The following is a 24032-nucleotide window of genomic DNA, read 5'->3' on the forward strand; positions in this document are numbered from 1 at the left end:
ATCCAGGTGTTTCTTTTTCTGCTCTTACCTGCACGTTTGTACAAAGTAGGCATAGGACAATTTGGTTTGTATCCAGGTGTTTATTTACGTTGACAACTTCCTGCCGCAGATCTTTCAGTACGTAAAGGAAAGCCCCTTAACCCTAGTTATCGTAAAATGCATATCTCGCCCACCCAGACCTCTCTGCTATTGGTAAGGCGCGTGTCAGGGTTCTCTTTGAGCTCTCTAAAACAAAACATGATAACATGCGCCCAACATAAACAAAGTCTACATGCTTTAACAAACAGGACTCAGGGATCCGGGGTCACACATACTCCAGCTGCCTTTTGTCTCCGGCCAGCATGTGTTTGTGGGGGCGGGGCGATAACCTCCTGTTATCTCACTGGCTGTGTCTTATAAAACATATACACGCACATTAACATTTAGAAACACCTGGTAGGGGCGTAAAACAAGGGATTTTTCATTTGCATGGACCGGCAAGCAGAGTCAGGAATAGAAGGGGTCGAATCAACAGAGAAATCGACACCATGTTTGGCTAAAAGGAATGTCTCTTTCACAAATAGAAAAGACCGTCACTCCTGCTTAGAAAATCGCCTCCAAGCAGTTTAGCCTTGCCTTGTCTGTGTTTTGAGCAAAACAAGTGTCAGCCCTACTTCGTGACTTTTGCACGTCGTAAGTACGAAACCTGTAATCTTCAATGTTTAACGATGTTTTTATTAATTAGCCTCACCAAACCCATCTGCACACAATTGGGACTTGCCATTGTTTTGACCCTTCGCGCAGCCCCATCTCTTCCTTCCAGTTGCTTATTGTCAACTTTTTAAAGTTTAGAAAGTATTCTTTCCAGGTGACTATTTGTCTGCCCACTCTTATTGGGTGGGTGGATGTACAGCCATTTCTCCAACAACCCTTACTTTTTAAATATATTAAAATAAATATTCAGTCTTTCTTTGTAGTGCTGCTTAAGCGGGGCGGACATACGCGGAGATGCAGCTAAATAGGCTCTGCCTCCTGGTTCGAGTTAGTCACTTTTAGCATCCGTCAGATTTGTCCGACTATCTGAAAACAGATTTCTACCAGCAGAAACCCTCAACATCAGACTTGTAATTTCATATCCAGCCGGAAGAAGCCTATTTCTCTTTTTTAATTTGAGATTTCTTTGGGTTTTCCTCCTCTCTCAACGCCACCTCTATTTTAACAACCCCCCACACACACACTTCTTCCTGCATTCCTCCTCCTCTTCTCAGCTCTCTCGCCCCTGCCTCTCCTCTATTTCACTGTGTGCTCTGTGTCTCGACTGCCTTCCCCGCCCATGCCCAGCCTCTTTCATCTTCCCCTCCCACACCGCCTCCCCTCTGCCCATTAATCCATTACCAGCAGCCGGTCCAAGAGAAGCTACTGTCTCCGGAGCTTGGCCGGGAGGGGTGCTGCTGTGCCCGGACCTCCCAGAGCAGCCACTGCACCCCCTCACCATCGACTAACCCTCCCTCTCCTCACCCGCCTCCTGCCGGGGTTATTGGTGGAGAGCCTTCATCCACCGCCTTTGTGCGCTGGGCGGACGCCGCCCCTTTTCTTATCTCTCCTGCAGCAAGCTACCTGATGACTCCAGGGGCCGGAGAGATCTTCAGTGCCACCCTCCCCCACCGGCACCATCCATCATCTTAGCTAGAAAGAGCAGAGAAACCACTGCCCTGCGGCACTTTCCACAACTTCCAGGTTAGAATTGAATCTTGTAGCAGGCGACCACCTACGTTAAAACAATTTATAGAGTACCTACAGAATGGTATCTTAAGGCGCCGAGAGCGGAAGTTAACATTAAAGCACGTTGGTGCTTCGTGGGCCACCGCTGGATGGCAAGTTGGGCCGGATTCCAATCTGCGGTTGCAGCAGCACATCCGCACTTCATTCTTCAAAGCCACACCATTTTGAAAGGTTTTTCAAAAAACTATTCTGATGTGAGACCCCCTCCCACACACACACACGCAACCACTGTTGTTTGTTGATGATCCCCCCAAAACACTTACTTCTGGCTAGGGGCCTGACAGAACACATGCAAGTACAGTTTATTTATATGCCCCCTTATTTAACATATCTCTTGGTGTTGAGTTGAGACACATCAGCCCAATGCTGCTGTTACCCAGGGGTCACTTGTAAAGGACAGGAGGGCCGCTTAGCTCCCTTTGTTAGTTTTTGGAGGGCAGTGTGATGACCCACTTTGTGGGATAGTTCAGAGTCAGGTAGCCTGCACTTCTGCCACGGTCTCACTAATTCAGAACGCATTTTTTTTTTACTGCCTCATTAGTTAACCGCCCCACCTCCACTTTGTTGTCTAGTTGGCAGACTCAGCTGAGAGGCCAACAACTGAATGGGTGCATGCAATAGGTCTCGGAGCATTTGAGTTAGAGCTTTTAGATTTGTTTATGGCTTTTTTTCTTTGTAATTCTTTAGCATTGCCTACAGGAAACAAAAATGCTAAAGATAAAAAAAAAAAAACCATAAACAATTCTAAAAGCACAAACTCTAATGCTGCGAGACCTATTGCATTTCCAATGCCACCTCCAGCCACATTTAAAATTACATACTAATATACACATAAGACAGAAGTAATACAAAGGGGACATGTGACACCTTTTGTTACAAACAACACATTACTTAATTATTATTAACATATACACACACTCTTAACATCACCCTCACACAACAAAACTATCACACTCTTTCACACCCGCTCAGTAACGCTAAAACAACATCTCCCTCATACACCATCACACACCTTCAGCCTCACACACACTTACTCACCCTCACACTAACACACTCACACACTCTCTTACGCAAATAACTTCACTCATCCTCCCCCCCTCACACCCCCTAACACTCTACGCGATTGCAGCCTGGAATCCCTGATAACTTTTCTTGTATCCGTGGCTGGCATTCAGTCATCCCAACGTAAACTGGTGCATTTGTCTTTTCTTAGCTGAAAATAATTTTCTATATTTCTATTGCATGATTGATTGAAATACTTTATCGGACAATCGTTCACATTCTAGATAGACAACTTGTACATCACACCCCTCGATGCATTTCGGGTTCGCGCCTTGTCCTTCCTCAAATGGTAAATACTTTTAGGGATGAAAAGGCGCCGGGTCCTGCTGCGTTGTTTTCATTTATATTTCAGACTCGTGCTGTCAATGTCTCAACTACGCTTAAACACACAGGACGAACAATGACAGTTTATTAAATGTATAATTCTGTTTTTATCAGCTCTGAAGTAGCCTCCCTACCGAGCGAGTGCTATTTAATAACAATAAATACAACACATAAGCTCAAAATATTTTTTGTAAAATGTACCTATCGCATTTCATTCTTTTTCACATATAAGAAGATAATTGGGCTTTTCACGGGCAATCAGTAAGACGCTACCTCACCCTCACTGACACTCACTCACACTCAATCACTCTCACCCTCACTCACCAGCAACGCCTCACCCTCAACGCCTCACCCTCAAATCCTCACTCACCCTCACTCTCACTCATCCTCAATCACCCTCAACATCACACACTCACTCACCCTCACTCACCCTCAACACCTCACCCTCACTCACCCTCAACTCCTCACTCACCCTCATTCTCACTCATCCTCACTCAACCACCCTCAACTTCACTGACCCTCAACGCCTCACCCAACACCTCACCTTCACTCACCATCAACATCTCACCCTCACTCACCCACAAAACATCAGCCTCAACACCTCACCCTCAATCACTCACCCTCAACAATTCACCCACACTCACCCTCCCTCACCCTCAATTCCTCACCCACACCCTCAACACTTCACCCTAAACACCTCACTCATCCTCAACGCCTCCCCCTCCCCCTCACTCACCCTCACCCTCACTCACCCTCAACACCTCACCATCACTAACACTCAACACCTCACCCTCACTAACTCACACTCAATCACCCTCAACACCTCACCCTCAACACCTCACCCTCAACACCTCACCCTCAACACCTCACCTTCAAAACCTCAACCTCAACAACTCACCCTCAACACCTCACCCTCACTCACTCTCACTCACCCTCACTCACCCTCACTCACACTCACTCACACTCAGTCACCCTCACTCACCCTCACTCACCCTCACTCACCCTCACTCACCCTCAACTCCTCACTCACCCTCACTCATCCTCACTCACCCTCAACACCTCACCCTCACCATCACCCACCCTCAACCCCTCATCCTAACTCGCAATAACCCTCCCTCACCCTCACCCTCACTCACTCTCACTCTCACTCACCCTCAACACCTCACTCACCCTCAACACCTCACTCACACTCAACTCCTCACTCACCCCCACCCTCACTCACCCTCAACACCTCACCCTCACACAGTGCAATAGGTCTCGTAGGATTTTTAGTTACAGCTTTTACAATTGTTTATTGCTTTTTTGATTTGTAATTCTTTAGCATTGGCAAAAAAAAATAAAAATGCAAAAGATTTACAACAAAAAACCCATAAACAATTCTAAATGCACTAACTCTAATGCTGCGAGACCTATTGCATTTCCAATGCTTGTTTTCAGTGTAATCTTCGGACAACATTTGAGTGACTTTGGTGCTTTTGCATCTCACATTTTTTTTGCCTGACTTCACATGCGACCAGTGTCAAATGAGCATGCTTTTCTGAGTAAACATCTACATGGCACAACAATCTTCTTCACTGTTTCAAGCTGTCACAAAATGGTTCTCCTTTCCATGGCCTTTACATATCTGTCCAGTGGCGGGACATACCTTTGTGTGGAAACGAAAATCAATTTCTAAAACGCAACTTCTTTTTAAGTTTAGACATCACCTTCTGTCTCCCAGACTCTGGCTTTGGTTTACTTTTCACGCTCATGACTGATTCATTCTGGGCAGCTCCGGCCTCCACGTCAGCAGCTTGTCTGTTGACACACTCTTCAGCTCTGACAGCCATTAACACTCACTACAGACTGAGGGGCATATATACAAGAACCTAACACTTCTGTAGCATCAATTTTTTGATGTTACAGCAGCTTTTTTTATCGCCTTATTTACAAGTTTCTGCTAACTGCAGTGAGTGGAACCTTTCCAGCATAAACGTGAATTTTCAAGACCGCCACTTCTGCCTGCAGGACTTAACGAAAATGAGATGCAAGGTAGGCGTTCCCTTGTAAACACTGCTGCTAACCACACTTCGCGATATTTACAATGATATTCCCATATGTCGATAACCCCCCAAAGCTGCCACTAAGTCCAGTTAGAGGCAGTTTTTTAAGGCCAAAAAATAGCTGGCCTTAAAATTGGTGTAAACACTTGGGTCGACAAATAAGATGTTTGGTGCTGGAAAGCGCTGCAAGGAATATTTCTGTGCTGCCCTGCGCCAACACAAAAGGTCAGAAATGCGCCTTATCAATAAGATAGGGCGCATACCTGGGCCTCATTCATGAAAAGTGTTGCATTGCTGCGACAAAACAGTGTTGCTGTACTTTTCACTGCGCCTTCCTTGCGACACCATGGATTTACTGTATGGCGCTACATGTCGCATACAATGACAGATATGTCTGAAATCCTGACGTGTCTGTCAGCACTAAAGTCATGCATTGCTGCAGTTGTGTCGCAAGCATGACGCAACTCCAGCAATGCAATAAGCCAGCCTATCCCTATTGCACTGCGTCACCCTTATGCCTGCCATGAGACAGGCTTAACGTTTTGACACAGTGGCGTCCTAGTAGTGTTGCAGTGAAATCTGAGAGATTTCACTGCACCACTCCTACAAGGCTTTGTTGCATGGGACCGCCCACCCTGCATACATCAGACCTGATGCAGGTATAATGTGACACAGGGCATCAAAAGGTCACTCATATGCCTAGATATGTCACTTTGTAAATATGGCGCTACGTGGTGCAAAATTCATGCTGTAAGTTTGTCAAGAAAATGGCACACCAGCGGATTTAAACTGATGGAAGGGGCTCATGAATAAGCCTCACTGTATTTTTCCCCTACGTTGATGCACAATGGCTGCATGCACCAATGCAGGCGGCACCATTGCGCCATGGTGCAAGGGTGACTGTGTTGCAGAGTTGTTTGATGTTGTGACTCCATCTCTTCTCAAGATGTCGGCAGGAGGGGCTGTACTAGTGGAGGGCGGGAGGGAACCAGTTGTCCTTCTTGGAGGGTTGTTTGCCTGGTTTTCAATTGAGGGGTGCCAGGGTGTAGGCACAGTTGGAGATTCATTCGTGGAGGTTGCGCTCTGTGGTGTCGGCGTTTGTAAACATTGGCAAAGTGGTGGAGCTGAGGGAGTTGACAAGAAGTTCTTCTGTGGCCTTCCACCGCCATCAGCACCCCCCGTCACAGCTGGGACGGGGGGCGCTGATGGCGGTGGTGTACGGTGGGCGTGGTGAAGATGTGTTGTATACAATGATGGTCGTCCAGGATAGTTCGGTGGTGGGGCTGTAGCTGAGGTTCCTGCTGGCGGAGAAGACAGGGTCGAGCGTGTGTCTGGCTATGTGGGTCGGAGCAGTGACTAGCTTCTTGAGCCTGATGTTGTTGAGGTTCTCCAGTAGGGTGGTGGTGTCCTGGTCACTGGGGTTGTCCAGGTGGAAGTTGAGGTGTCCGAGTAGAATGTAGTTGGTGGATGGGAGAGCCTGGGGTGCAATGAGGTCTACGAGGGCATCGGTGAATAAGGGGTCATGGGCCTGTAGACGAGGGTGCCTGCTGAGGGTGGTATTGGGCTTGTGCTGGATCTAGAAGTGCAGGTGTTCCATGGTTGCCGTTGGGTCATTAAAGTGCATGTTCAATCACTGTGCGCTTTTGTAGACCTTGGCAATGCCTCCTCCTGGGCGGTTGGGGTGGTCCTTGCGGGTGACGTTGTAGCCGTCTGAGATGGTGATGTCCAGTCCGGAGCAGAGGTTTATCTAGGTTTCTGTGAAGAAGGCGATGTCTGAAGAATTGGCGTTGAGCAAGGCCCATATTTCGGGGTGTGTTTGTGGAGGGGTAGTAAGGAAAACAAGGGGACCCCAATAAGTGAACCATTTTTTGTCATGCGCCTGTCTATCATTAATCTCTTACGCTTCAACTGTTTCACGTGGATGACACCTTACCTTTGGCTTTTACTACATTGGCTATAACCTGTGACATAATCTATTATGTCTACAACTCATGTTTCTGATCCAGGTTGGCAGCACCTTAAGGTGGTGTAAATGTATACATTTATTTTTTTCTCAGACAACCTTGTCTCACTATTTTTAATAGGATTGACAGTAAATTCATACATGCATTTAATAATAAGAGGCTCCACCTCAAATAATTTTTCACTAGGAGCACCAATTCACTATTTTAAGTATTTACTTAATATAAATGATTTACCAGGGACCCTACTATAACATATGTAATATCTTTTATAGATTCAGCTTGCTCACAATTGCTATGTCCTGAAGATGATCTTGAATAGCTGAGATGTAAACGTTGTTGACCCCCCTACAACAAGAACTCTGTACACTTTGTGTAATTTATTCTTAAGAAGTTCTCCTATGTGTTGTCAATGCGATGTTTATATTTTAAAGTCACCCCCACTTAGCACATCATGCTTGTTGTCACTTTCCTATGTGAGCACCTGAATTTTTTCTTGCATTACTTCATAAAATAAATAACAAACGTTATTTTTACTTACATGTCCCTGTTCATCTTACTTATCGCTCCCGGAGATATTTATTATCTATCTTGACTCTAGCGCATTGTCACTAATTCTGACACTGTGTTTGTGGAGGGGGCCACAAATTGAGGAAGATGCAGTTGAGCTGGTTGGGTGCGCTGTTGTTCAGCTGGGGGCAAGAGGCGCTGATATGTTGATATGGCATAAGGTGCGTTTGCAGTTTCAGCAGGTGAAGGGTGCAAGGGTATTCTTCGGTGATGCTAGATAGCAGGCGGTGTGGTGTCCAGGGTTGAGGGCAAGGAGGGTGCTGGTGCCATAGCGCTGGAGTGTCCGGGAGGCAGGGTCTCTGGCACTGGGCCCGTCCATGCGCGGACGACACAGTCAAGCTTGCCTTTGGAACGCATTCAGCACACCAGTGGCATGTCCGCTGCGTATGGATGCACAGTGGCAGTCATTAAGTAGTGCTGCGGGGGGACTGGACAACTGGAAATGCAGGAAAGGACACTGGAGCGGCAGGGCAGCGGGGTGTCGCAGTGTCAACGAGGGAGAGGAGAGGGAAAATGGAACTGTACAAAAGCACAGGAAAGACAAAGCCAAAGAAATAAAATAAAATAAAACAAAGCAAAAGGTAGAGAGCAATGGAGAAGAGCAGAAAGAGGGACAGGAACAGCAGAAACGAGGGACAGGAGGGCAGTCAAGCAGCAGAGCAGTGACGCTCTACCACTGGACCACCAACAATGAGGCGTAGACAGGAGTCTGCGGGGGAGAAGGCCTTGAACAACTTACCTCCGGGTCAAAGGAACCAGCAGCAGCACATGGGGATAGCAGCAGCAGCTACCAGACTGTGTTGCTCTGTGGGAAGAGCAAGTCCACTAAGGGATAGTCCCCCATACACCCAAGAGCTCACTACCAGGGGGCGAGGAAAGGCAGCACCACCTGCCTGCCTCGTCTGATAACAGTGGCGACCAGATTTTGTTCCCCAGTTCCCTAGTGAGTATTGGCGGTTCAAGCTGCAAAGCCAAGGGCATGGGCCTGAACCTGCTCCTGTGCCCCTGACACCCGCTGCCAACAATGGCCGATCTCAGCAACTTGAGCCAGTTAGTGGAGACCCCCACCAGTCTTGTGCTGTGTCCTCTGCAATGTGCATCCTCCGCAGCCAAGGGTTGCTCAGGGCACAGTGTGCGCCACCCACCAGTGCTACATCTTCCGCAAAATGGGGTTTGCCCTGGTAATCCTACTGCATCCAGGCAAGAAATATACTCCGGAAATGAATAGTGATGCAGAGGAACAGATACACCAATAATTATATAAGGGAAAATTATATCAGTCCCTATCCATGAGTCCTAAATCTCTACAACTCTTATTTCTTTTGTTATCAGTCCAATACCAACTCCAAAAATGGTTGTCAAAAACATATATTTTATCTAGTTTTTACCACAAGACACATAAAAACAAATATACAAAAATACATACATATATAAAAAACCAATCTTTCTTGCCCGTTATATTTACATACGGATGCAACAGAAACATAATTCAAAAAAGGCAATCCATAACAGAAAGAGGTAGTCAAGTACACATACGAGGGGATACATCCACCCTCCACTTAGTTTAAGGAACGTGTACACAATAATCTTTTAAGCATTAATCCAAATCTGCCAAACTCCTACATGTTGTCGGGTCGTCGCGTTTAGGCCCATTCATTCGGGCCTCATCAGGATAGGGGAGGCAAGAAATGGTGATGCCTACAAACAATTATTCTAACAAATCAATACTGGTTGTATTTAAACAGTATAAACAAGACTAAAGCGAGCAATGCAGAGGCCTAGCTAACCTATGCCTTAGAAAACCTTATAACCAGTGCTAGGCCTGGGCCCAACACAACCCCCAGGTCTCCTAAGCTCCCCGTTCCACCTTCTTCTCACCTGGACATCAACACTGTTGCTCAATCCGCTGCGCATACTCCGAATCTGTGACTTCAGCCAGCAGGAGCCTCAGCCAAGTGGGATTTCACAAGCCTGGGTACAGCAGTTGCGGCCTAGTACGCTGGGTAACCTCATGAAGCAGGTGATGCAACAGGCCCCCCTTAGGCATGAAGTTGCAGTGCACCACCCACACAAGTTTGGTGCAGCTCATGGGCCTCCCCCAACACAGGGTCCAGGCAGCACCATATCCTTCGGCCCGTGGTGCAGAGAGGCACTGCCCACCATTAGTAATATCCTCCATGCACCCCGGCGAAGTGGTGGCGTGTGTTATGCTATGTAGACCTCCCTACGTTGATGCGCAGGAGCGCCTCTACCGATCACAGCTCCAAGAGGCGCCAGGCAGTCTTCTCACATAGGTCAGCAACGTGTCTTCATGCTACCTGCCAGACTTCACCACCAGGTATGGGCGATCGCCGATGCTTCAATTTCTACCGCCACGGCCCAAAGGCTTGGTCCCAACACAGCCCGCCTCCACCGTCAGGCCTCAGCACATCCACCGCACCTATGCCTCCCACTCCAGGTCTCAGACACAGGCCCAGTGAGGCCTCCTGGTCCCAGGGACTTTCAACGCTTCCAGGCTTCGGCTTCCATGGTGTCGCAAGGAAAACTCTATGTAAAGTGATGCATCACTGGTTTTCCCCTGCGATGTACCTCTTTACATAAATGGAGCCCTGAATCTTAATTTCCTCCTTCCCTGTGACTCTGGCTGGTTATCCTGGCTGTTAGGGGTGTGGGGGGTTGTTTACCTGTACTGAACTTTGCCTTGGCTGCTCCTGTTTGTATTCCATTGTTTTTATTTTCTGTTTATCATTGGTGGTGGACTTACAGGCTATTTCTGATAGATACATCTGCCTTGTGGATTCCTCACCTTGTGAATATCCCCCTTGCGTCAGCAACGTTCGGAAAATTCTTTGTAGCATGCCGGCGTGGACGACGTCATAGGAGCACGGCATCGCGCGCGACTCCGTCTGACGCCACCGACTCCTTATTAGACCCACGTCGGTGTGATGATGACGTCAGTTCCCTTTTTTCCGCGTCTGTGATTCAGATAGTAACTTGTTGCTATTTTGTGTTACTGTTTCTCTGTCGAGTGTCTTTTCTTCGTCGAGGATGTCGTCGAGGAAGACGGGGTTCAAGCAGTGCGGATTGTGTGCCCGAATGATGTCTATTACCGACCCGCATGGCGATTGTTTGTGGTGTCTTGGATCGGACCATGATGTAAAGAACTGTCGATCCTGCTTCAAGATGAACCCTAAGGCTTTATGAGAGCGGGAGGCTAAGCTTTTGCTTGCGAAGGTGAAAGGAAGAGAGGCTGGAAGGTCTTCGAGCTCGACGTCTAGACGTTCGAGGTCGAAGCAGAAGTCGCGGTCGAAGTCGAGGTCCAGATCGGCTTCGAGGTCGGGATCCAGAGTGAGGTCGAGGTCCAGAGAGAGGTCGAGGTCCGGATCGAAGTCGGCTTCGGGTCATGGTTCGGGCTCCTTGAAGAAAAAGCATAAGAGGAGGAAGCATAGCTCAAGACATCACTCTGGTAAAGAGTCTTCGGATTCGAAGAGGAAGTCTCGAAAACATCACAAAGACTTTTTGTCTCCTTCTCCTTTGCAATCTCGTGAAGGTTCCCCAGTTCCGGAGCAAGAACCGATCCGGAGTCGCGCCATTCTTTGGAGCATGAAGGAGATGGGGAGATTCCTCGGGCTCTGACTCCGGTGGAAGACCCCGAGAATCAAGAGGGCCAAGATGAACCGATGCCGGAGCAGCCTCCTTCGGAGCAGCCGATGGGTTCGTACCCTCCCTTTCCTGGTCCTGGACAGGATCCCTCGCATTTCCTTAATGCTATGTTTGGCGTTTATGCGAGAGCAATGTACCCCACTGGTGTACCGGCTGGTCCCATGGGTCCATTGTCTTATAACTTGGGCGTCCCTCAAGCTTACGCTCCGGCACCTTTTATGTTGTTTATGCCGACGCCTTTTACACCTTGGATCGGTACGGCGCCTCCGAGGTCGTCGACTCCGCACACAGCTTGCCATACTATAACTGTATCTTACCTACCCCAGGTATTTTGTGGGCAGTAGTTCATGTGAGTACTTAAATAAAATATCTCCCTGGTATTTCGCGCATAAGCTTTTGGATTTACTAAACATGTACATTTAACTAATTTGGAAATTGAGTGCTGAACCACTATCTTGTATAAACAGAAAGGGATTCAAAAGTTATTTTGAAGAACATGACAAGATTATATGGAAATGAGTTTATTTACTAAAAATTAAACATTGGTAATTGGGGAAAACTGTGTATCGTCAGAAAATGTTAAACCTTTTAGGGTTCCGGAGAAGCATACTACTCGCTGAAAAAGCTCTTTAACTCCTCGTCAGGGGTAGTAAGCACTATATAAATGAATTACAATTACATTTAAGCATGTATCTCCTATCTGAACTTGTAAATTTTAAGTAGCCTGAGTGGTAGCTCTAGCATCTAAGCCTTGTCAGATCTTTAGGGATAACTCATCAGTCTACTGACTAAGATTTTAAGACATCTGTAACTATTAGCATAATTTTTCAATTACCAAAGTTTTTTGTTTATTTTGTTCTAATATCTTTATTAATTGAAAAGGACATATAAATAGGTAAATACAATAAAAAGTAATACCCTGATAAAAGAACAATACAGAACTCAGTTGCAATACTGTCATATATAGCTCCCCAATTATCAAAGTTGTGAAAGTTAAAGTTGCTATATGGCTAGTTCGAGTGTTTCCTTCTACAAATCATTGCAATCAGGAACTTTAGGGCAATTCAGTAAATAAAGCAAACCAAGACTACAACTTGCAGAATGCACTAGATTTCTAAATGAGTACCCGTGATTGGTGCATTGTATGCATGATTTGTATGGGCCCATAAGATACACATGTTATCACATTCTTCGCGCCTGCAAAAGTAATCTCTCATAGGAGATAATACCAGCTTTGATCAGAAAATAAAGTGAACTGCTCATACAAAGGGGAACATAACCAAGCTGGCTAGTGTATAAGGACAACACAAACTTTATCCTGTGAGCTTTACCTTTTGAAAGCAAGAATCTTACCTCGTTGGCTGCCATGTAGTCTTGTATTGCTCACTGTCTTCCAGATAACATTCACTGGAAACAAACTCTAGTTATTTTGGTTAAAATTATAACTTTTGCAAGGCGTTGTAAGTCTATGGAATAAAAGTGTGTATACTTAGATATTTCTGTGTTCTCTTAAAAGTAATATGTATTAATATACTATTTTATTTAACTCAGGATTGGATAGACAACGGACCCCCGATAGTGTTTTGGGTTTCAGGATTCTACTTTACGCAGTCGTTCTTGACAGGTGTTTCACAGAACTTTGCTAGAAAATACACTATTCCGATCGATCACATTGGATTTGAGTTTGAGGTAAGATCTGTTTTTATGGCTAAGAGAACTTTGGTGAATTTCATTATCTTTTTCTTTTTTTTTTTTTAAAGGAGGGCTGAAGTCCTAAAAATAGGGAATATGATATACATCTGCTAAACTATAGGCAGGGTTAGACTGGTATATTGGGTGAGAGGGCAGTCCCCAAAGGGCTGACATATCAGTGTCTTGGGCTGGTGTTTTGCCTGTTTGCGAGCCTATTTTATGGCCTGTTAGGCCGGTTTTTACTGTTGATTTCCCTGATATTACCATACACATTGCCTGCAATAGACACAAATGCATCCAGTCTCCCGTACCTTGCAAAACACCTAAACCCAGCGTGTTTTTACAAGTTGAAAACTGCCCCGATTTGTTTACATAGACCACTTTTTTATCTATCTGATGCGCCAATGAGGGCCGCTTTTATTTTGGTGCCCGGGCCTATTTTCTATCCCAGTGTGACCCTGACTATAATCAGTTACTGGAGAGGAATGACCACAAATATATGAGAAAAACAAACATCTTCGCCGTATCTGGCTAGACGATGGGCAAAACTGTGAGCAAAGCGTGTCAGGGTGTCCGCAATGTACTGAGAGTTTACTATGTCACATTATAACCATGTTTTTTTCTCAAAAAGCACAGGATAAAATACAGAGCAAACCAGAATCTCTTTAGTTTTCTAGAGTTATACTACATAATTTTCGCATTTGTTTACTCATTTTGTGTTCACCAATATAAATAATTCCGAATATCACAAGGTGGATTCAAAACTAATACTATTAAAGCCAGAATAGATGGAACTTCACAGTAGAAGAACAGTTTGCAATGTTGTCCTCGACAAACTTTACATAACCCTTACGACTTATATATTCCAGGCTGCTGGGCTAAAAGTGGGCCAATCGGGGAGGCAAACACACCAACAACAAAAGGTGATTCGATCACTTTTATACACAGTGTAGGAGAAAACATAAATTAACACAGATGAGGGAAGAATTGCTTAATTGCAACAAATGCTTTGAAAGTAAATAATGAGACACAACAACATATAATCACTTTTAAATTTTCTTTAAATCTCAGTTGAAATTGGTATAGAACACAGTAATTCATCAATGTCTTGCATAAATACTTAAAAGTAGAAATCAAATGCTCCAGCTACCATCGAGTTCAAAGATGCGAAAAAGTTGCTTGAAGAAGGTGCTCGTGAGTGTGTAGGTAAGAAGGAAAGAAAGGAATTATTCTGGTCAGTTTATTTATTCAAATACGCCTACGCCTGTCCGACATCTAGATATATCGCATTGACTCCAAACGATTGTGGGTCCAGCTCTTAAATAACAATTGCCCAAATGTAGAATCTAAAATCTTTGTCTCTGCTTGGTTAAAGGGGCGTTGACGTTACGACTCGACACAATGGCAGGGACCACTGAATACCTCAAACGTGGGTCTTCATCAGGACTAGAGAGGTGGTGGGTGATGGAGGCGCCTGGCTATGGACCTGTATCAACTATGACAATCTAGGTCCAAGGAAAAGTATGCGGCCCAGAAGGGGCTCGTTATAAGAGGTGAATCCACCTGGTGAATTGGGTGAATTCACTCAGTAGGTAAATCCTATTTCTTCACAAGCGCATTACTGACTGATTCCGGTGAGACCCCACCTTATCTTTGGGAAAACGGGCAGACTAGCTCCAAACAGTCCAGAAAGATAAATCAATTATCAATCTCAATGTAAAGCAACAGCTTCTCTTTTAAAGAGAAAATAAGTGCACGTTTAATTTTTCCCCCTGCACTTGTCTTGGTTAGTCAATTATTAAGCTTTCCAAGTGGACCAAGTACTTCACTTGGTCGCTTCCTCAATAGAATTATTTTATTCTTCTGAATCTTATATATGATCATACATCTTTAGTGTTTATTTATTTAGATATTTTGTAGCATTCGAGGAAATTGGTCAACTACCTTGTAAGAGCACCTTGTGACAATCTGCAATGCATTACTGAGGAAACTATGGCAGAAACCGGAAAATGTAAATAGTACGTGTGCATCATGCGTCATGTTGATTTTGGAATGTTGGATGTTTTTTAAGATGGCTTCTACATTTTGAATTGTTCTTTCTGGAGCTCACTGACATTGATGTCAGTGACCATTTCCAAGTGTTCCTTTTCTTACTGCTGACGTCCTCACGGGTTATTCTTTATTTTGCAACCCTTTAAACTTGTATCCATTCAAGGCTTGTGTGCGGTCACAATTATTTCGTAATTTTTTGCATTTTTAATCTATGCAGAGACTAGTTCCAGTCTGGAGGCCCCAGGCAGGAGTGCGGAGGAAAACTTCATCTTTTAGAACACCCTCAGACTATGTTTTCCTTGGCTTCTGAGGGCATGCTCAACAGAGCTTTGGTGTGTTGCCTTTGCCCATCCCTGCATGTCTCAGAATGTGACCTTCTACTGGTCCCAGCTAGTTTGGAAGAGACCACACCTGCTCTTTCAGACTTCCCAGGAAGTATCAACCATGCATTCTATAGAGGGCATGTAGATTTTGGGTGTTTCATCTATCCTGCTTAAGGTCAGTCCTCTTTCTTTATATTTTCACCTACAGTTCAAACTTTGGAGCGAATCTTTGGTATTTTCAGCCTACAGGGTGTGGTTTCACTTAGGCCCAATTGCGCCCTTTAGTGACATTTTGAGACTTGCAGGCACATGCATCAAACTCAAAAATAGCGATTCCTAAATTGCGAAAAATAAGGAATCACAATCTAGAAATCGCTATTCGCAATGCATGAAGCCGTTAGCGGAAAAAAAAAGATTCACAAAAAATCGCTAAAATGATTTGTGAGATTCCAAATGCGACGCGCTAAAACGAAAAAGTACTATTTGCGATTTTGCTTTTAGCTTGTCACATTGGAAGCATGCTGATGACATCACAACCAGGAAGTCATCCAGCCCATGCTTCATTCAGGGCCCAGAGGAGGTCAGAGGAGGAGGAAGAGGACTGGAGCTGAGCTGAAACACACCCAAGTCTGCCTCCGGCAACTCTCTGTGCCCCAGGATGGACAAAACAGCATCAGGGGATAGTGCCACGCCCAGAAAGAGGAAGATGAAATTTATTGAGAGAAAACTAGAAAATCTCATTGAGGAGGTCTGCAAGAGCCATGACAAGCTCTTTGGCAAAATGTCTCTCAAAGTTCCAGAGGCTGAAAAAAGAAGGATATGGGTGCGCATAAAGACCAAAGTGAATGCTGTGGGTGACCCACACCGCACATTGATGACCTAAAAAAGCAGTGGTATGACCTGCGGAGCCGTGCCAAGGAGCGCATTCCTGAAAGGCTGAAGGAGGCAAGTGGCACAGGAGGAGGCACATCAACTGTACCCAACAACACAGCCCTGGAGGACCTGGTGGAGGTGACAATTCAGTGCCTGCAGGAAAGACATATGGGCTCAATACACCTACAGATTTCCAAACTTGCAAAGAACATCAGCTTAATGACAGACAGTGTGCGCGAGCTGACCACAGCGGTTGTTGAGGGGAATAGGCAGACAAACTCAAGCCTACAGGAGCTCTTCCCGGCGTTGCTTGCTGGACAAAGCACAAAGAGGAGAAGGCATCGACAGAGCATGATGCGCATATAAGCCTGTACAAGGGCCAATAACAAGCTCTGCAACACCACTGCGCTGCTGGCGCGTCGCTCTGTGGCCATGCAAATCGATATGGGCCATTACTGTGGGGAGTTTTCCAGGGCCCTAGGACTAGTGACCACTGCTGTGGAATATATTCAGGCCGGGACTATTGGTGGCATCAACTTGACAGGGGAGGATGGGAGTGAGGAAGCATCCAGCCTTAGCAGCCTGTTGGTGCCAGTGACCAATGCCAGGAGGTGTAGTTCGCGCAGCACAACAACCTCCAATACACAGCAGGGTGATGTTGCTGAGGCAGGCGAAAGGCGCCTGGGGGTGCGTGGCAGGAGGCGCAAGCCGGGAATGTCCTCCTTTGTTTGGCCATAGTGATGTAACCATGGTCAATACCATTCTAATGATTGCTATACAGTGTGTGGAATTGTTCATTTAACTTTATACCTCAATGCAATCACAGTTATAATTTGCACAAATCTCTGTGTGGCTACACATTGATACATGGGCTCATGTTAATAAATACTTTTGTGTTTGCCATTTAGGGGTTATGTCTCATTATTGCTTACCTCAGAAATAATGTTGGGTAATGTGTGCACGTCTCCTTTGCCCTTCTGCTGAGTTCGCCACATGCGCTTGTCGGTGTTGTGCAGGTGGTTGGTTGTCCCCATCGGACTCACTGTCAGACATCTCAATGTGTATGCTTCTGGTGGCAATATTGTGCAACATGCCACATGCAGCCACAATCCGGTAACAGGTCTCTGGACGGTACTGCAACTCTCCACCAGTTTTCTGCAGAATGCAAAAGCGACTTTTCAGAATTCCAAACGTGTGCTCAATCACATTCTGTGTGCTGATGTCTGCAGCATTGTATCTCTGCTCATGGGATGTATGACATTACAACGCATGCTTTTACCACGCATGCTGTTACAACGCAGTTTTTACAACGCATACCATTACAACGCATAGCGCTTTGGGGTGCTGGATAGTGAATAGTTTAATTTACTAGTCCAACTCCAGTCCCCGTGGACACTAGGGAAGGTGTTGGATAGTAAATTAAATCTATTCCCTATCCTAGAGCGCCCCCCAGCGCAATGCGTTGTAATGGTTTTCGTTGTAAAACCTGCGTTGTAATAGCACTGCGTGGTAAAAGTTGCGTTGTAAAGTATGTTTCCCCTGCTCATGTGGTGTGGCTGGGTTGAGGTATGGTGTCAAAATGTAGTTCCGCACGGTGTATGCGCTGTCACCTACAGGGTGGAAAGCAAAGGGTTAGCCACAGTTATGCATTTCCATTTGTTTGATTAATGTTGCGAATAGGTATATGTATGTGCCAAATAGATGTCCTTCGCCAAATTCACCCCTGAGCAGACGCGTGTGGATGCCACTGTGTCGGAATATATAGGAGTAATGGGTGCTGCCAGGAACTGTGCCATGATGTCCGTTATAATATGCTTTGCATTGCATACTACTTGCACATTGTTTGAGTGATAGGATTTCCTGTTCCTGAAGATGTATTCATTAGCTGCTGGGGGACAGATAGGGACATGCGTACAGTCTATGCAGCCGATCACATGAGGAAATTGTGCTACCTGGTGTTTTGTCCTATTTAAATCCTGTGGGGTTGTGGGGAAGGTGATGTAGGTGTGGATCCTTGTCATCATGGCGTCAAGGAAGGTTTTGAAGAAGCGGGAAAGTGAGCTTTGTGATACCCCTCCAGCTACAGCTACTACCCCCTGGAAACTGCCTGAGGCAAGTAGGTGCAGGCAACATAGGACCTGTACATGTGTGGGGATAGCATGAGTCCTATGGGTCTGCCCCTGCATTAGGGGTTCAAATTCTGCAATTAGGTGCATGATCATTGCACCGTTCAGCCTGTACTTATCATAGATTTCATCCTCTGTTTGTCCCAGCAATATGATGTGCACGCCGCGGAAAATCCTTTTCTGTATTCTCCTTCTGCGCTGGGTTGCTGCATGGATCCTCATCCTCCTCGCCATCACGTAGAGGGCTGCCATTGTGAAAGGCTTCAGGGGCCTTCTGAGTCAGTCTTAAAGCGTTTCTGATTGTTAGCACCTGTGCACATTATTCTTTTAACTTTACCACCTGATTGTGATTTCCCTTATTCTACACTTGCTAATTTGCGATTTTTCAGGAAATCGCTAATTGCGAGTTTACATGCATTGCATTGCGATTCTTTATTTGCTAATCGCTATTTGCGGTGGCTGTTGTGTGACTTGCTATTAAGGATACGGGTTATTGGTTCTTGCAAATTTTGCGAGTCCTTATTTTTGCGATTTTGTTGGTTTTTTCGGTATTTGGGTTCCTGCATTGGAAAGTGTTGTTTTGCGTTCGCTAACAGTCTATTTTAGCGATTCGCTATTTTTGCAAGGCATTTTTTGCTTGATGCATTGGTCCTCAGTGGAGTCTGTTTTACAAATTCTAACCATTGTGAGAGAACTTGGAACACGAGTTTCAAATATTCCTGCCTCGCACGAACTTTATAATGATAAAAGACGTTTCATTACGAAGAAAATATAGAATGTTATTTGGACGTGCAATAAAAGCTGAAGCAACGACCACCAAAAAGAATATAAACTGATGATGACAGCAATAAAGGCACATACCTTTGTTCAAAAATTATTAACTAACTTCTGATTAAATGGACTCAGCAATTTTTTTACATTCAAATAACTGGCTTGGAAAACTATGTGTTCTGTGTGCATCTGTTTGAATAGGGTATTGTAGAAAAATAGTGGAGTATCCCAGCAGTGTGCATCCCCTTCTCTTTGACATTTGATTATGCCTTTAGCTTTAGATACCAAGTCCCTTGTTTAGTAGGAATGTTGAGAGATCTACAGGGATATGTTTGCGCACACAAGTATGCTCTTCCCCTTCGGCTTAGCTAGGTTTAAGGGTGCAAGTGGGTTGCTAGACAACATGGATGCTTGCCACCCAGCAGCCAGTTTGAGCAGGCACCCTCAATGCATGGCAGGCAGGTCATTCAAGTAAGTAGACTGATCTCCTGTGGAAAGCAGTTGTGTTTTGCAAAGCATTTCAGCAATTTGGATGGGCAATTTCTCTTATGAAGAGGATCAGAACTGCTCTCTGACCCTGGGTGCATGCTCATCTGTGTTTCAGCCTGTGCTACTTTGGAGCATTACCCTAGTCTGTCCATTTCACTTTAGTGTACTAGAAGGTGATATGATTCAGAAAGGCAGTAAATATAGGCTCCAAGGTTTGAAGAGCATAGTTTGACTCCTTAAATGTTAAAAAGAGACCACTCCACAGAACCAGGAAGTGGGAGGGCAGTGAAGCATCTGCGATTGGATTGAGTATACACTATAGAGAGAATTATGTTATGCTATGTTATGTTAGGAAAACGTATACAGCGCAACGGTTACCCTAAGGTGTCCTGGTGCTTGCTGCAGTCCTCCCAAATTTCACAGATTGCTGCCAGAATGTCGTTCAGAACACCCATGTTTTCAGCGCCTTCCTAAAGGCCAGTAAATCATTAGAGTTTCTCATACGGAAGGAGAGCCCATTCCAAGCCTTTGCAGCACCAGCGTAAAAACTTCTGCCTCCCCATCTAACTGTTTTTAGGTCTCGCCTGTCAATGCGCATGCGCATTGAGCAGAGCGAGACTATGGGGGCTTAAACAAAGCTTACCTACACTGGCGATTCACTGGCGATTTGATGAAGTGCATGTGCACTTTTAACTCAATGCGCAAGCGCAATTAGTGAAAATGCGCGTGCACAGCATCAAATCGTCAGCTTAGTGCCGCCAGCAGCTCTTCCCGCTCCGCCCCCTGCTGCATCAAAGGCTTGGCGCTGTGCCTCAGCCCAGCCATTCTCCTCACCTAATTACCCCCTGCGGCATCAAAGGCTTTTTCACGGCCGGCCGGCCGTGCTTTCAGTTCACGGCCGGCCGGCCGTGTCTCCTTTTTTTTTTTTTTTTTCATTAATTGAATGTCTTCCAGCAAGCTCTCCTCATCCGTAGCTTTAGGTGTGATGACAGCATTTCCTTATAAGATTACTGCTCTCTTGGGAATATATGAGGGCAGGAAGCCTTCTGAATTCGGCTGATCATTATCAGAGAGTGTTTTGGTGAAAATACGGGACTTTTCTTATGCGTGCTGCTACAAAAAGAGCTCAGCTCTCCTTAGCTACGGGAAAGCTGTTTGGCTTACTTCTGCTCGCTCAGCCAGCAATTGTGCCATGTGGTGTGTTTTTAGCTTTACTAGCTCATTGGTGTGTACTTTGCTGGAATAAAGTACCGGCCATAACGCTGAATACGACTTTCTTTTAATTAGTACACCAGTTTGCTGCCAAGTGAATTTGAGAGTAATAGTGGCAATCATGTTTGAAACTGCATAACGTGAGCGGAATAAGCTTGCAAGCCGCAATCACCCCACATCCACCACATCCACCACCACATCCACCACCACCTCCACATCCACCACCACCGCATCCACCACCACATCCACCACCACATCCACCCTCACCCTCACTCACCCTCAACCCCTCCCTCACCCTCACTCTCACTCACCCTCAACCCCTCACCCTCACCCTCACTCACCCTCACCCTCACTCACCCTCACTCACCCTCACCCTCACTCACCCTCAACCCCTCACCCTCACTCACCCTCAACCCCTCACCCTCACTCACCCTCAACCCTTCACCCTCACTCACCCTCAACCCCTCACCCTCACTCACCCTCACCCTCACTCACCCTCAACCCCTCACCCTCACTCACCCTCAACCCCTCACCCTCACTCACCCTCACTCACCCTCACTCACCCTCACCCTCACTCACCCTCACTCTCACTCACCCTCACTCACCCTCACCCTCACTCACCCTCACTCACCCTCACTCACCCTCACCCTCACTCACCCTCACCCTCACTCACCCTCACCCTCACTCACCCTCACCCTCACTCACCCTCAACCCCTCACCCCCTCACCCTCACCCACCCTCACCCTCACACTCACTCACCCTCAACCCCTCACCCTCACTCACCCTCAACCCCTCACCCTCACCCTCACTCACCCTCAACCCCTCACCCTCAACCCCTCACTCACCCTCAACCCCTCACTCACCCTCACTCTCACTCACCCTCACTCACCCTCAACCCCTCACCCTCACCCTCACTCACCCTCCCTCACCCTCACCCTCACTCACCCTCAACCCCTCACTCACCCTCACCCTCACTCACCCTCAACCCCTCACCCTCACTCACCCTCACCCTCACTCACCCTCAACCCCTCACCCTCACTCACCCTCAACCCCTCACCCTCACTCACCCTCACCCTCACTCACCCTCAACCCCTCACCCTCACTCACCCTCACCCTCACTCACCCTCAACCCCTCACCCTCACTCACCCTCAACCCCTCACCCTCACTCACCCTCACCCTCACTCACCCTCACCCACCCTCAACCCCTCACCCTCACTCACCCTCACTCACCCTCACCCTCACCCTCACTCACCCTCACTCACCCTCACTCACCCTCACCCTCACTCACCCTCACCCTCACTCACCCTCACCCTCACTCACCCTCACTCACCCTCACCCTCACTCACCCTCACCCTCACTCACCCTCACCCTCACCCTCACTCACCCTCAACCCCTCACTCACCCTCACTCACCCTCACCCTCCCTCACCCTCACTCACCCTCAACCCCTCACCCTCAACCCCTCACCCTCACCCTCACTCACCCTCAACCCCTCACCCTCAACCCCTCACTCACCCTCACTCTCACTCACCCTCACTCACCCTCAACCCCTCACCCTCACCCTCACTCACCCTCACCCTCACTCACCCTCACCCTCACTCACCCTCAACCCCTCACCCTCACCCTCACCCTCACTCACCCTCAACCCCTCACCCTCACTCACCCTCACCCTCATTCACCCTCAACCCCTCACCCTCACTCACCCTCAACCCCTCACCCTCACCCTCACTCACCCTCACCCTCACTCACCCTCAACCCCTCACCCTCAACCCATCACCCTCACCCTCACCCTCACTCACCCTCAACCCCTCACCCTCACTCACCCTCAACCCCTCACCCTCAACCCCTCACCCTCAACCCCTCACCCTCACCCTCACTCACCCTCACAACACATATTGTGTTACAATAGGTGTCACATTTGCGAAAGATAAAACTATTGGCATTGTAAATAACAAAGCTATTAATTTCGCTATTTTCAAAACAAGCACATAAATAAAAAATGTGTCCTTTACAATACCAATAGCTCAAACTTTCCTAATGCGAGACCTATTGCATTGCTGTGCTTCTCTCCCCTGCTGCACTCTCCTGCTCTCTAGAGATGTGGCCTAACGACCAGAGCTGCCATCTAAGTCACGTAAATACAAAACATGTTGCATTCCAAATGCTATAGGTGTCACATTCGCGAAAGTTATAACTATTGGCATTGTAAATGACAAAGCCATCAATTTAGCAATTTTGAAAACCAACAAATAAATAAAATATGTCATTTACAAGACCAATAACTCCAACTTTTCTAATGCGAGACCTATTGCATTTGCAATGCTTGTTATAGGTGGTACCATTACTAATTTCACTCCTGAGGAGCGTAGGCATCTTTGGGCACATACCACTGGAATTGTTGTTTCAAGTGAGCCGGGCCTGTACCTTGAAGAGCTCGGAAAAATAAGCAGAGGGTTTTAAAGTGTACACGTTTTCTAACGGGCAGCCAATGGAGTTTTTTGATTGCACTAGAAATCGGTGCAAATTTTGGGGTTCCAGTAAGCAATCTGGCTGCCGCATTTTGCAACATCTGTAACTTTTGCATAAAGCGCTCCTGCATATTCAAGTATAGACTATTGCAATAGTTTAGTCACAACATAATTAATGCTATGACCACTGTGCACTGGCTGTCTTCCGGCAGAAGAGGTAAGATTTTCCTTGTTGTCCTGAGAATATATGTTGTGGCTGAGACTATCTCATTGACTTGTCAGCCTATGTCAAGGCGGTCATCTATTACCACTCCCAGGATTTTCACTTTCCGGGAGGGTATCGACAGAGTCCCCATCGAATTTGGCCACCAACTGGGGGTCCAGAAATTAGCATTGTTCCCGAACAGGATGACCTCTGTTTTGCTAGAGTTTAGCTTTAAACAGTTTTGGGTCATCCAGCTTCCTACTGCCTCCATACATTCCTGGAGCCTCTGTCCAGTTGCCTTCTCCTGCCCTGCTCGAAGGGACACCACAATTTGAGTATCGTCGGCGTATGAGGTAAGACAAAAGCTGAATGACTCAATCAGAGGGACCAGAGAGGACGCACGCATAAATATTAAAAAGCGTAGGGCTTAATGATGAA

General features: G+C 46.5%; 1 protein-coding gene across 1 annotated transcript in view; it reads left to right on the plus strand.

Annotated features, from left to right (window-relative positions):
* The window catches only part of DNAH3 (dynein axonemal heavy chain 3), a 660573-nt gene that overhangs the window by 623593 nt on the left and 12948 nt on the right, over window positions 1-24032 (plus strand). Inside the window, exon 60 of the mRNA XM_078665068.1 lies at window positions 12935-13072. Within this exon, the coding sequence (XP_078521194.1) occupies window positions 12935-13072 (138 nt within the window). The remainder of the gene's footprint in view (window positions 1-12934; window positions 13073-24032) is intronic.

Source organism: Lissotriton helveticus, chromosome 10 (assembly GCF_964261635.1).
Source record: "Lissotriton helveticus chromosome 10, aLisHel1.1, whole genome shotgun sequence".
NCBI classification, from domain to species: domain Eukaryota; kingdom Metazoa; phylum Chordata; class Amphibia; order Caudata; family Salamandridae; genus Lissotriton; species Lissotriton helveticus.